Source organism: Scleropages formosus, chromosome 4, assembly GCF_900964775.1.
Source record: "Scleropages formosus chromosome 4, fSclFor1.1, whole genome shotgun sequence".
Taxonomy (NCBI): domain Eukaryota; kingdom Metazoa; phylum Chordata; class Actinopteri; order Osteoglossiformes; family Osteoglossidae; genus Scleropages; species Scleropages formosus.
The window spans coordinates 20,199,419-20,212,625 of NC_041809.1; the positions used below are offsets into that span (position 1 = coordinate 20,199,419).

Sequence of the window (13,207 nt, forward strand, 5' to 3'; positions counted from 1 at the left end):
AGTATATAACTTCAGGGCACGTACCTTCCTAAAGAGTATAGCAGGACTGGGATTTGAACCAGCAACCTTTAGACAGTGAGGGAAAACCTCTATAATCTAGGACACCCAGTAATGGCCTTTTTTTATTGGTTGTAACTGTGAAAAAGTAAATTTACTAGGAAACTGACTAAAGTACCGGGATAACACATTAAGAGGCAGGTACAGTAAATTTCCGTTTTTAAGACCTGCCTTACAGGCTTACTTTTACTGCTGATGTCACGTGATACCAGCAGAACATCATCATCATGGTGGCACAATATATTGCTGTTTTATACTAGACAGAATAATTGTTTCCTTCAAATATTTAGTAGTGAAACGCTTTTGGACTCATGAAATAGCTTGAAAATGAACATGCAGATGAACATGTATTTCATGTGCGAGGTTTCTGCTTCGGGCTGGTTGGGGGATGGGGGTGCAGTGAACGGACTTGTCTCAGTCCTAATCCTCATTTCCCCAGGATTCCATGTCAAGCTTTTCCAAATGCACCATCTGCCGTTGCCCAGACGGAGTTGGCGGCGGAGCGCGGCGCACTAGTTTATCCAGCGAGTGTCCCCCTCGAGCGAGCGCGCCGCGGTGCCCAGGCGGACTGATCCGAGCTGTATGTGCTACGGCTGTTCGTTGTCACTCATCCCGCGAGCGGCTCGCGAGCGTGCCCTGAAAAAACGCGCACACGGCGAAGGAGCTTTTCTCACAGAACAGCGCCGGGGGAGCAGCAGGAGAAAATTATAACAATAATAATCATTTGCGTCGAAGGAAGAATTCCGCCAACACGAACCCCACTCTGCATTCTTCTGGGAGCATACATTTTGTAAAAGAAATTGCAATGCTTCAAGCCAGGGATATCATCTGGGCATTGCTTTTCTTTGGCACTGCAGGTAAGGTCAGATTTATGAAATAGGTGCTTTTGCGAAAAATTTTTCAAGTTTTGAGCGAGCTGCACGGTTCTGTGTTCCGTCGTGTTGGTGCCGGTCCGGTGTGCTGCTGCTCCGCTCGGTGCCTCAGGCAGCTGAGGCGGACGGGAGCTGTCCCCTCTGCGCGCGCTGCGATGCGATGGCAACGTTATGCTCAACTCTCTTCGGCGCGGCCACTCACTGCAGTTCCACCAGGCACGGGTCCGTTCCACTTTAGCACATTGCCGCCTGATAAGTTCATTTCACTGCTGCGCGTGCTTCATTTTTTTTTTCTTTGCTCTTTTTTTTAAAAAAAAAAATGGTGCTTTGCATGTCGGTGCTGGAAAGCCTCTAAGTTGCGCTGCGCGCGCGGTCATTCATTATTGCTTTGCCGCGAGCGCTGCGGTGTCCCCGTGTCTCTAAGCCCGGAGAGAAACACCCATTCATGGTGCGACATGCACGTGCCCCCTCTTTTTACAGCTTTGATTTGTTCGGAATAGAAGAAGGTGCGTGGGAACTCCAGGTCGAGGGTGTAGACGAGCTGCTGAAGCAGAGAAACTCTCAATTTGCAAGGCAGGGATGATGATGATGATGTGCACCGGCGTGTCCAGCCCAGGGAGTTGTCAGCCAGCAGTGCAGAACGACGAGGGATCGCGAAGAGCTTTTCGGCAGTATGGATGTAGTTTACTATCAGCTGGGATCCAGTGCATGCAGGAGGTCGTGACATTTCTAACGCCTGCTGCTGTGTCTGCAGCCTTACTTGGAGAAGTGGTTCGTGCAAAGTGAAGTCTGTGGCTTTTTTACGCACAGCGAGATACATCGTTGGTAAACTCTTCGAGAGGAGTTTCTTCTCGATTATTTTCTTCTGACGGAGACTTAACTTAGGTCTTGTGGGTTTTTTCTTGCCTCTGTTCATCAGGAATCAGACCTCGAGCCTGGGGAGGGAGCCCACACTGCAACTGTATGTATATACAGTAGTATCTGTGTGAATTGGGGGCGGACCGCGTTGTCGCTGTGCCGCACACACTATAAAATCATGTCTCTCTGGGGCACTGCATTGAGAACTTTGATCCAAGGTTCGCGCGTTTATCTGTAACGCCGAACGGTCGCGGATTCGTCTGAAGCAACGCGCGGCGAGGAGAGCGAGCTGTCAGTCATGGAGTCCTATGGAGAGACCCGAACAATTATGTTACAACCACCAACACCAATTGGCGAGCAGAAATAATCAACAGCACTGGTGGGTTTTAAAAAAAAAAAATGCCACAGTGGTGGCAGAGATGTGCGCCACTTCGGCAGAATCCGTTATTTTTCCGTCCAAAATGACGATGCTAATAGCGGGGCGAGGGAAGCAAACGTGCGCTCTCGCTCGACCAATCAGAGAGCAGGAGGATCGGGCGGGAACGACCGGAGACGGTCTCAGTGTAAGAGCGGCGCGTACAGCGCGTCTCGCGGGGGCTTTGGCGGCTCCTCACCTGAGGATACCATCACTGCCTTTCTCTCTGCTAGCTTCATACCCATCATTTGTACTCTCAAACCTTTACATAATCTAACGAAAAATCCGCTGTCGACTTGTACTTACAGTAGTGGGACAGTCTCATTTAGGAGGTATAAGGAAGGAATCTCATGATGGGAATCAGCATCAGCGGAAAGCAGTTGATGACCCTAGACAAAAATGACAGAAATATACATATTTTTTCTCATTAAGAGAAATGTAACCTACTTTCATCTGCCCAAATAAAATACCTGTTAACTCAAGTGTGTGTTCTTCAAAGCGGAGACTGAAAGTGAGATTAGATTTTTGTGGAAGAGGATGTAATACTCCTCCCTGTAAGATGTTTTCAATGAAGAGTGGCAATAAAATATATATTACTGCAATGAAAGGAAGATAATTCAGTACTGTCTGTAACTAAAATATGTACGTAGTAGAAATATGTTGATATAAGCACAATGTTTGAAGATGAGTCAAAACAAAATTCTCTTTGGCTGTGTGCAGAAACAACTGTAGGTGGAGTTCTTGAGGCCAGATCAGCACAATGGTAGAAATAAAATATAAAATACTTCTAAATATTGGACTTCATTTGAACAGTTTCTCATAAAACCTCAAACAAAAAGATGAAATTAATTCAAAATCATGAAAACTCAATTAGACCATATTACTCAGATGGAGAATTTGTTTTTCAAATAATAGGTAATTACGTAATTTGAGCTGCGGTGTGAAACCGATCTAGAACATTTCTTTTGGTTGATCGAATTATTTGAATGACTTTCTGGTCCAACTTTCGATAATTCAATATACAGCAGTGCTAATGGCTTTCAGGTTCAAAATAAGTGTATTCCTCTTTCTCAAAGTGGCCTCAGTCTTTTTAGTGCACTGGAACATTTTGAGGACTGCTACACTGAAACAGTGAGTGCTTTCTTCTCAAGTACATCAGAAAAGGTCTGTTTTATTCATCTCACTGGAGCAGGACAAAAGATTTGTTTCAAGACTGTCTGACTTTAAGATTCAGCACCTGCAGCCATCAATCTCAGAGTGACAGGAGGCGTTTGGGGACCTGGATGCATATGGAGTTGCTGACTGTTGTCAGATCATCTGATATGGCACCAGATAGCAAGTGAACAAAGCAAGGAGTTAACATCATGAAGACGATCCTAAATTGCATTTTTCCTTAGTGATGTTTATGTATTCCAAAATCTGTGCATAATGAGACCTTACCACATACAAAATATAATTTGTTCATCTTGAGTTTACAGTCTCCATTTTTACTGAGATTTTTTTTTTATTAAATAAATAGCATTCACTTTTCATATCTTTGTAAATCTTTATGTTCACCAACACCAATGAGCATATCATAAAACCAGACTTTTTAAGTTTTGCTTGTGTGTTGTGGAAGGTGGATGTATACATGGAGCATCTTGAAGACGTAATGCTTGTTATCTGTAACATGTAGAAGGGTAGAATTACACACAGCTTGTCTGTTCTGTTGTCTGTTGTATACGTCTATTGTCTGCATGCAGCTATCCAGCAATGCCTTTGGCCTTTCAAGCATATGTGCCATTGGTGTCACAAAATTCACTTCATTGCTTTGTCACTTCAGCAGTTGTGCCATATTTTATCGAGACGTGTCCCAATGAAACTGAGGAGTCACGGTTTTTACGATGTGTGTTTGTCAGGAAAAGCCATTTTATGAAGAGTAGGGAGAGAAGACCTTAAAAGTGGTCTTTGTAACCATTGAATATGTTTTTAGAGTCACCCTCAGGGGAAGGCTGGTCTGAACAGTTGTCCACAGTTGGGTGGAAAAAATAAACAAATCCAAGATGGCCAACATCTGGGACTTAGACTTCTGTGGGAAGTTCAAAGCCACTGTGAAAATAAGATTGCCTATTTTAAGATGGGGAAATAGTAAAAACCTAACAAGGGAAAATTATAAGGTTTTGAGTGAACCCTATGGAAAGAAAAATGAATAAAATGTCGAGCAGCTGTATCTTGCGAGCTTTGCCCTCATCTAGAGGGAAAGGAGACAGTTTAAAGTGCTGTGGTAGGTCTACACAGATATTGCTAGGCTCCAATTATCACTGTGATTTCTTAAAATTGGATTGGGTGCTTATGCAGCTCCCTTTCTTAAATGACATTTCACACAATAGCTCAAAGTAGCTGAACACTGGTGCTCATTTGGACTAGACTTATACCTTGTGATGTTAAATGCTTTATAATTCATAATTCAGCTTCATCAAAATGCATTTGGTTCCTTTTAGAATGATGTCTTGATGGAGGTGGGTGGCAGTTGAGGTTTTGAATAGATTATGTGTAGCGTTAAGTAATTTTCACCATGCAAACAAAGATTCGGAAGCTCCTGTTGCCTTTGACAGCAGTGTGAACAATCTCCCCCTGCGGAACAGACCTTGTGTGCTCTTATTACATCTGGTGTTTCCTGGTAGAAGTTTCAGCTGTCACTGTTGAGTTTCCATATTTGACAAAAACAAAAACATATCTTGTAAAGAAGCACTGAGCAAACATTCTGAAACCTCTGAAAAACAAAACCTCTTCTTGCTGCTTTGATATATTAGCCTGAGCTGTTGAATCCAAACTGTTTACAATGCATGATTGGAGATTAAATAGACTTCACATTTTGTAGAAATTGAATTTTGCATTTTTGTCTCTGGATTCATAGATAAGCATACATTTGTAAGAACTGATTTCCACTTAATGTGTTTTCCATATGGAAAACATTCCTTTTAGGTAAGTTCAACAAAAGGTTTTACCAAGCAGAGCTTGCTGGCTTAGTGACAGCAATTGTCACAGTTTTTCTGAATTACAGCGGTAATGGTGGCACAGTCGGTACAGTGGGTGACTTAAAACTCCTTGGGATCAGACCAGGGTTTGAATTGGGTTCACTCTGTATGGACTTTGCATGATCTCCATCTGTTTGCTTGGTTTTCCTCCTGGTGCTCCAGTTTCCTTCCACAGTCCAACAACATGCATTTCAGGTGAATGCACGATTGCCCTATGGTTGACTTCCATGATGTATAATGAATCAAACTCTATTTTTCCCAGGATAGGTTCTAAATTGGACAAGTGGTTATTTATAATGGATGGATGGATGGATGAATGCAGAGTCATAACAGAGAGGACAAAAGGCTATAGATAGATAGATAGATAGATAGATAGATAGATAGATAGATAGATAGATAGATAGATAGAAAAAAAGGCTGCTGTAAGACAGTTTTTAGTTTGGGAAAATTTGAGTTTTTTGCCGGGGGTTCATAGAAGTTTTTGGCTTTTGATTTGATCACATGTTGTAGCTTTAGCATGGGAAGTGTTTATAAATGCATTCTTCTAAGACTGTCAAAGTGTGCAGCCAGCTTTGTGGTTACTGTACTTTCTACCTTTTGCAGTTAATATGGAATCATTTTATTGTATTCTGATTTAAACCTTAAATACTGTGAAATAAATAGTTGCCTTTGTTGGCTTAAGGAGCATATTTAGGTTGAGCTGATAACAGCACTTTATATATCATGGCTATGGGCTGGAGTCAGTCTGTGTACCGAAAACAAGGGAAATAACCTGCTTAGGAATCAGAAGGACCCTCACGAGCACATTTGCCAGTGCTGCATTACATGCAGATGAGAAGCGATACTGCAGAGTTAAATTTCTAAAAGCGTATTATTGCTTTTTAGTTTTGCAGCAGCAGCAATCTCAGAATTTAAATTTCTTTGTATGTTCCTAAACTTCTCTGTTATTATAGCTGAGCTTTTTAGAGGCAAAAAAATCAATACACAGTAATTGAAAGAGCCATCTCTTATTAAGGTTATGAATTTAAAAATTGTAAGTATGAGCTCTTATTTTGATTTTTTTGCTTCATAAAAGCGGGGTGGTGTGCTGGCGCAGCCGGCTTGGCCGGGTCCTGCTCTTTGTTGAGTCTGGGGTTCGAGTCCTGCTTGGGGTGCCTGGCGTCCTGTCCTGGCCGCCTCCCTTCGACCCTGTGCCCTGTGTTGCCGGGTGAAGCTCTGGTTTGCTGCGACCCTGCTCGGGACAGGCAGCTTCAGCCAGTGTGTGTGCTTCATGAAGCACCCTGTAAAGCTTTATGTCACTGTGGTTTTCTTGTATGGAAAATTACTCATACCATTTTCTAAAATGGGCACACTTTTACTGTCTTGAAGTATTTCAGATGTGAACAAGACGGAGCAAGTACAGGTTTTCTCGTTTTCAATTCATGGCCTTCATAGCCATCAGAACTGGCCACATGTGGTTTCACAGAACTTAAACTGAGAAAAGTATATCACAGAAGAACATAGAATTCTATTTTGTTCAATTTGTGATTTTCACTGTCTTATTTCAGCAACTAAAGTTGGTTTGAGATTTTTGGGATGGTATTCTGTAAATGCTACAGTGTTGTCCAGTGGCATTGTGTATCTTTTTCAATTAATTTGCAAGATGAAACATGTTGGAGTATGCATTTTGAATGTAGTTCCCTCTCCTTGTACTTTACAGTTTCTTCTTTTTAAGAGATGAACTACCATAATGTGAAATATATAGATTATCATTAAATACATCAAAAAATGTGACTCTCTTGCCACTGCTCATTTCTTTTCTATTTCTTCATTGCTGTTTTTGATGAAGATGGCCTGCTTTTGCATATTAATCAGCCTCTGAATGGGGGCCCATCTGATTTGCATTGTGTGAGCTCTGAAGGCGACCCATAGAGCATCTGGGAAAAAAAGGAGGGAACTGAGTTTGATGGGCTGAAAAGCAAACCCTGCACCCAGTCTCTCTGAAAGGATTTCCCTCCATTCAAGTGGAAAGCCTCATTCAGGGGCCAAGAGTGTCCATGTGCCGCGGGGCCATGGCGTTGTATGCATGGTTCCTGCTCTGTTTGTGTGTGTGTTTGTGTCTGTGTGTGTGAGAGACTGTTGGTACATGGGGGGAGGGGCAAAATCTGTGTGGCACTCTGAATGCCCCCCCCTCCACACACACCCTTTCTTCCCCCGGTCTGGGAGTGACTCATCACTCGATGATGTAATCCCTAGCAATGGCAATGGCAGATCCCAGGGGCCAGAGGCCCCTACCACGCCACCACCACTTATTAAATCCATCGGAGCGTGCCATTGGCTGCAGGTGCAAACAGGCCTCCTGCCTACCCTTTGGGAGAGCACCACGTGTTTAGACACGTTTCATTCTGGGACCTTTATAATGTAGTTTATGGATGTAGTTGCCATAGTTATGTTTTGTGGGCAATTGCACATGACACTCATTTCAGTGGTGTAGAATTAGGCAGCATTTTAAACATTCTTTGTCATCTGGTCTCATTCTCTTTTTTAAAATTGAAAATATGTATGTTGCACTTATCCGTGCTACTGTTACAAAAAAACGTCTTGGAAAATACCTTCAGAATATGCTTCCAATTCTTGAGCATTACCGTCAGTTACATGTCAGTTTAATGTCCGTTCTTCAGAAACAAAGATGATGCTTTTTTCTCTTTTATTCTTTATACTGTATTTCCAATGACAGGCTTTTTTTCAACCTTCTTCCAGGTCAAAGCCTTGTAGTTAGATTGGGTCTGCTTGCTTATTTTAGCTACAAGGAACATCTGTGTCACATAAGGATAGCACTTTTCCACTGCCACTGAGATACAGCAGAGCATTTCAGCTAGGCTAGATTTGCTGTTTATTGTGCTTGTTATGCTTTTTTGGTTTCAAAGCAGCCATGGATCCAAGCCTTGGAGGATGTAACACAAGCTGTGACAAACACAGAGCCCAAATATAATTCCTGGAACAACTGAAGCTCATTAATAATGCATTTTCATTGATGGGAAAGATATTGGGTTTCTTTGCACATAATGAGGATGAGGATAAGACAATTAGAAGCTTTTCGTTCACCTGCCCAAGGAGCTGTTTTGTTCTGGTGAACTGGTTATAGTGTTTGAAGTGTTTTTTTTGGTTCACTAGGGCGTGCAGCAGGGCTCACCTTCAGCAGTGCATGGAACAGGTTGGCATGCCGAGGTATTCACTAAGGGCTGAAGCCCGATGTGGAAGCTGCAGACAAACCTCAGTCCATTGTTCATTACACATGGAAATATTAGGCGTATAGGATGTCAGAGTTTTAGCCACTCGGCAGCTCAGGCACCTAACATAATTTAATTGTATATTCCTTACTGTTTTCAGTCTGTGTTAAGTATGTCTGTCCGTTGTTTGGTTATTTGTACAGTTATTCCCTGGGATATGCCCATGCGTGTTACGACAGTTTGACTTTGTAGGAGTTTCCTTTAGTACCCTTACTTGGACTTACGGGGTATTTCTTTGTATTTAAGCATCACAAGACATTTACATTTTCCCATAAAATACATATTCATATTTCCCCATAATTTAGCAGATGGTTTTCTCCAAATCAAATTAAACTGACTAACTCTTCTTCAGATGACATCCTTGCCCAAGGTGGCTTACAGTGCTAGATACACTGCACCAAACTCCCAATAGTCATTCACCCATTTATATTGCAAAGAAATGTAAGAGAGAGAGACACACACACACACACACACACATACACATACAGAAATGTCATTTAGTGTCACCAGTACACCTGAAGCATATGTCCTTTGGAGAAAACTCACATGAATATAGGGAGAACATGCAGACTCCATGCAAACTCAGCAGAGATTAAACCTATGTCCAGTTGTACAGTCTAGGTGCTATGAGACACCATTTCAGCTTGTTCCATAAGTGTATTGTTTTAAATTCTCCATATTTCTGAAGTTATAAATAACAGGGTGCAGAATGACACTGTATTTCTTCTGTATGAGTTGGTAATGCTGGGTGTCTGCCTCATGTATGTCACTTACATGACTTTCAACATGCTGAACAACCACCTTCTCCACAGCCATTTTGATATGTGTGTTGGGTATGTAGGCTACTTGGTCTCACTTTGTGTCATATACAGATGGTCCCCAACTTACGATTACATGGGGTTACATTCTGTGAAACCCATCGTAAGTCGAAAATGCATTTAATACACCTAACCTACCGAACATCATAGCCTAGCATACATGTGATGGCTATTATGGGCTTTCTGCCTTCATGCTGGGAAATTATCTTGAGTTTCTCGTCAAGAATAATTGCCCTCCTCTTCTTTTTCCCACCAGTAGCAGAAGAGACAGATGGGCATTTCTGTGACATTATGGATACACAAAACACAACTGCATGACAGATTCGGAGATGTGGATCGTTGCTGCTGCCCAGCATCATGAGAGTATCGCACAGAATATTGGGAAGATCAAAATTCAAAGAACAGTTTGTACTGAATGTCTATCGCCAGCTCACCATTGTAAAGTGGGATAATCATAAGCTGAACCATCGTTCAAATTGCTTTTCCCATGTGGGGTCGTGGGGAGCCGGAGCCTAGCCTGGCAGCATAGGGCGTAAGCCTGGAGGGGACACACCAGGACGGGATGCCAGTCTGTCACAAGGCATCCCAAGCGGGACTCGAACCCCAGACCCACTGGAGAGCAGGACCCGGTCAAACCCACTGCGCCACTGCACCCCCCCCCAAAGGATTTGTTTAATGAAAAATTTATATTCTTTTGGCTAAAGCTCTTCAATTGCCTTTCAGGTTATTAACTTTTTTAAGCATATTGTTTCTTTATATGGATGCAGCCTTGTGCCAGAATGTATTTGCATATTTAAACTGTATTTATACTTTGTGAAATTATTGTTTGTTTAAAAGTCTTTAATCTCATGATCTCTAGTTTGTTTATTTCATTAGTGGCACAGCTATTGACTATTAGCAACTTCCTCTCCAACGTTTAAAAATAATTAAAAAGTGGTTCAACCACAGTAAAAAAAATGTATTTACTGTCCATCCCTACACATACATTACAGTAAACAGGCTACCTGTTATGGAGAGCAAATTGACCTGCTCAACTCTGCAGCAAAGTAAGTCAGTTCTCAGAAGTCTTCGACAATTTTGTACAAGTTGAAATTTAAAGTTAGGCTTAGTTAAAAGTAAAAACACAAGAGATTTTTACAGCCTTTTGGGTGTAAGGTGATTCATGCATTTTTCCAGAAACAACAGAATCATAAAGTGAGAATTGTCAGGCCAGTGTCTTCTCTTAAATTTTAAGGTAACAAATGCCATTTAACATTAAAATAATTTGGTGCTTTTGCACATTTTTAATTTGTGTATTCTGGGTATGAGATGTTTTTGATGTAACCTTTTCCTGTGCCATTTACCAGTTTTAAACTGATTGTTAACCAACTACAAAAAAAATGTCCTTTTTCATTCCTGGTAATAGCTAGGAAAGTAGTGTTGTGCAGCAGGTAATGCTCGTGTCTTGTTCTGCAATAGGGCATAGTTTCAGTCTTTGCTCGATCTGTATGGAGTGTGTATGTTTGCTTAGGTTTCCTCGGGGTCTCTGTTTTCCTCCCACAGTCCAGAGTGGTGTTTCAGGTGAACTGGTGACTCTAAATTGCTCATAGTATATATGAATGTGTGTTACATCACTCTGCTATACAAATGGGTGATCATAGGCAGTTTAGTACACTGTAAATAGCCACGTAAGGCACCTTGAATAAAGGTGTTGGCTAATACTAGTTAATACTGTATGTTACTTTTGAGAAAGGCATCTGCCAAATAAATACATGGTGCATGTAACCGTCCACAACATAGAGAACAAAATTCCTCAGTGGTTATTGTGGATGAATGTTCGTTGTTTGTTAACTTCTGTTACTAGATCACACGGTGGTGTTGCTTCAGTTGATATGCAAATGTGCACACATGCCTCTGCCCCCTGCTACATAAAGGGGTCTTCTGCCCCTTTGACTGAAACGAATCCCATTGTAGGGCTGTGTCTTTGTTTTTAAGGAGCCCTGCTGTGTTGCCTGAGAATGGAAGAATGTGATTTATTGGGGTTAAGTACCCAAAACAATCAAAGTAGGGTTCTTTCTAGAACCCTGCTGGTATCACTCTTAATTTGCAAAATGAGGCCAGTGTTGAAGTAGACAAAAAGAGGAGAGCTGCAGTAGGAGGATTTTTTTTATGTATGTGTACGACTTGGTAATATTTATAAACTAAATTCATACATACAGCTAGTAAATTATGGATAGTATATGTTTAACCCTTTGACAAGGATATCAGCTTGACCTTTTTTTTTTAGGTCTGGGTAAAATTTCTGAGTTTTGATGAGAATTTGTACAGCTGAGATTGTTGGTTGTCTTCTGTGGAAGGACATGCCATTTTAGACATCAGACACAGAGTGGCACAGGGTAGAGCACTTCATTCCCAGAAGAATAAAGACAGATTTACCATATTTTCATAAATTGTCCACATTGACAAATGAGAAATATTTTGCAAACAAAATTGTATGTATTTACTTTGAACTCAGGTGGATAAAAACAATATGGATCCAGAGCAAATGTGGAGTTTTAAAACCAGTCCCCTACCAGTCCCCTCTGCATCAGTCTCCTGGGGCTGCCGGGATAAAGATGAGCCTCCATCATTTAAATTCTGTGTTTATTCCATTGTTATGCTACGTTCATTATGGTTTCTGAAAAACAACCTTTGAGGATTGCACTCTCGTGAGCAGGGTACGTCATGTCAACTGCATTACACTTCTACGCATGGTTTGCATTATTTCTGGCTTTCTTATTTTTAAAGGGGATGAGGAGAGAATTGACAGAACAAGCTGACATGACACGAGCCTGTCAGATGAAACATAGTATTGTGGTTAAGTATCTGGTCTCATCATCCCAAATCTTCAGATTAAAACAAAGCCACCCCTCTGGCTCATTCTTGCCTCAGCGGTATTGCACTGATGGAAGTGTAGCCCAGTGGATATGGAACTGTGCAATGTCAAGGTCTTGGGCTGAAAAAAATGGCTCAGCTATCAACAACTGTGTTTTGAAGTGTGGCACAGTGGTTAAGAAAGTGTGTCAAACCAGTAGTCGGAGTTTATTAAAATTTAGGGAGGAAGGTATTAGACCAAACCCCTGGCCATGCCCAGTTGTTGTTCACATACAGGCTATTTAAACACCCACTAACCTTCAAACGTTTGCGTGCACTGTTCTCCACTTCCTCACTTCTAAACCATCTTAACCTCTTTCTCCAAAGGTGTCCCAGTCGAAGGGTCCATAACTTTGTCTGACAGCACATGTGAGCCCTTCAGTGGACTTTAAGCCAAGACAGAAAGTACACTAAGCATTCACCCTGATGCACAGACACTAATACTTCTGTTTACACTGCCACTGAACATGCATAACCCGAATGTACCCTGTTTAATTTCCAGCAACGAAAATGAGAAACGCCATAATGTATAGGAAGCATTCTCTCTATTCTGTATGAAGGACAAGCCAGGATTACTAGTGTAGTGGGCAACAGAACAGTGGGATATCATACCCAGTACCACATGCCATTGGTGCAGTGTTCATTTGTATGAGTTTTTAAACCTCTTAATTCCTACCTGGCAGCTAAGTTCTATGTGGTTTCATGTAACATAAGGAACTTTGCCTCAGTCATGGCTGTCATGTTTTGTGATGTTTACGTGGTGATGAAAAATCAATTATTCTGGCAGCCAGTTCTAGCAAAGCTCTATTGGTTGGCAGTGTCTGTCTTCTCTCTCACTCCTCTCTCCACCAAAGCCACTTTAACCTCTTCTACTTGCAAAGTGGGAGTTCTAAAACAGTACAATGAGCGACACACCTCACACTTAATCTGCGTCGGCAGCCAAAGCCCAGTGGCATTTGCCGATCGCATGCGTCAGTTAGTTCCCCGTCTTTGCATTGCAAACATTTTC

The 13,207-nt window shown here is 41.8% G+C and overlaps 1 protein-coding gene across 13 annotated transcripts in view; it reads left to right on the plus strand.

Annotated features, from left to right (window-relative positions):
- The first annotated feature begins 576 nt into the window (after nt 1–576).
- The window catches only part of ncam1a (neural cell adhesion molecule 1a), a 177,769-nt gene continuing 165,138 nt past the window's right edge, over nt 577–13,207 (plus strand). For 6 of the 13 annotated variants that reach the window (XM_029251563.1, XM_029251564.1, XM_029251567.1 and 3 more), the window contains exon 1: nt 577–914. In XM_029251563.1, the coding sequence (XP_029107396.1) occupies nt 863–914 (52 nt within the window). In that variant the 5' untranslated portion in view covers nt 577–862. The remainder of the gene's footprint in view (nt 915–13,207) is intronic. The other 7 variants (XM_029251572.1, XM_029251570.1, XM_029251569.1 and 4 more) reach the window with 2 other exon arrangements.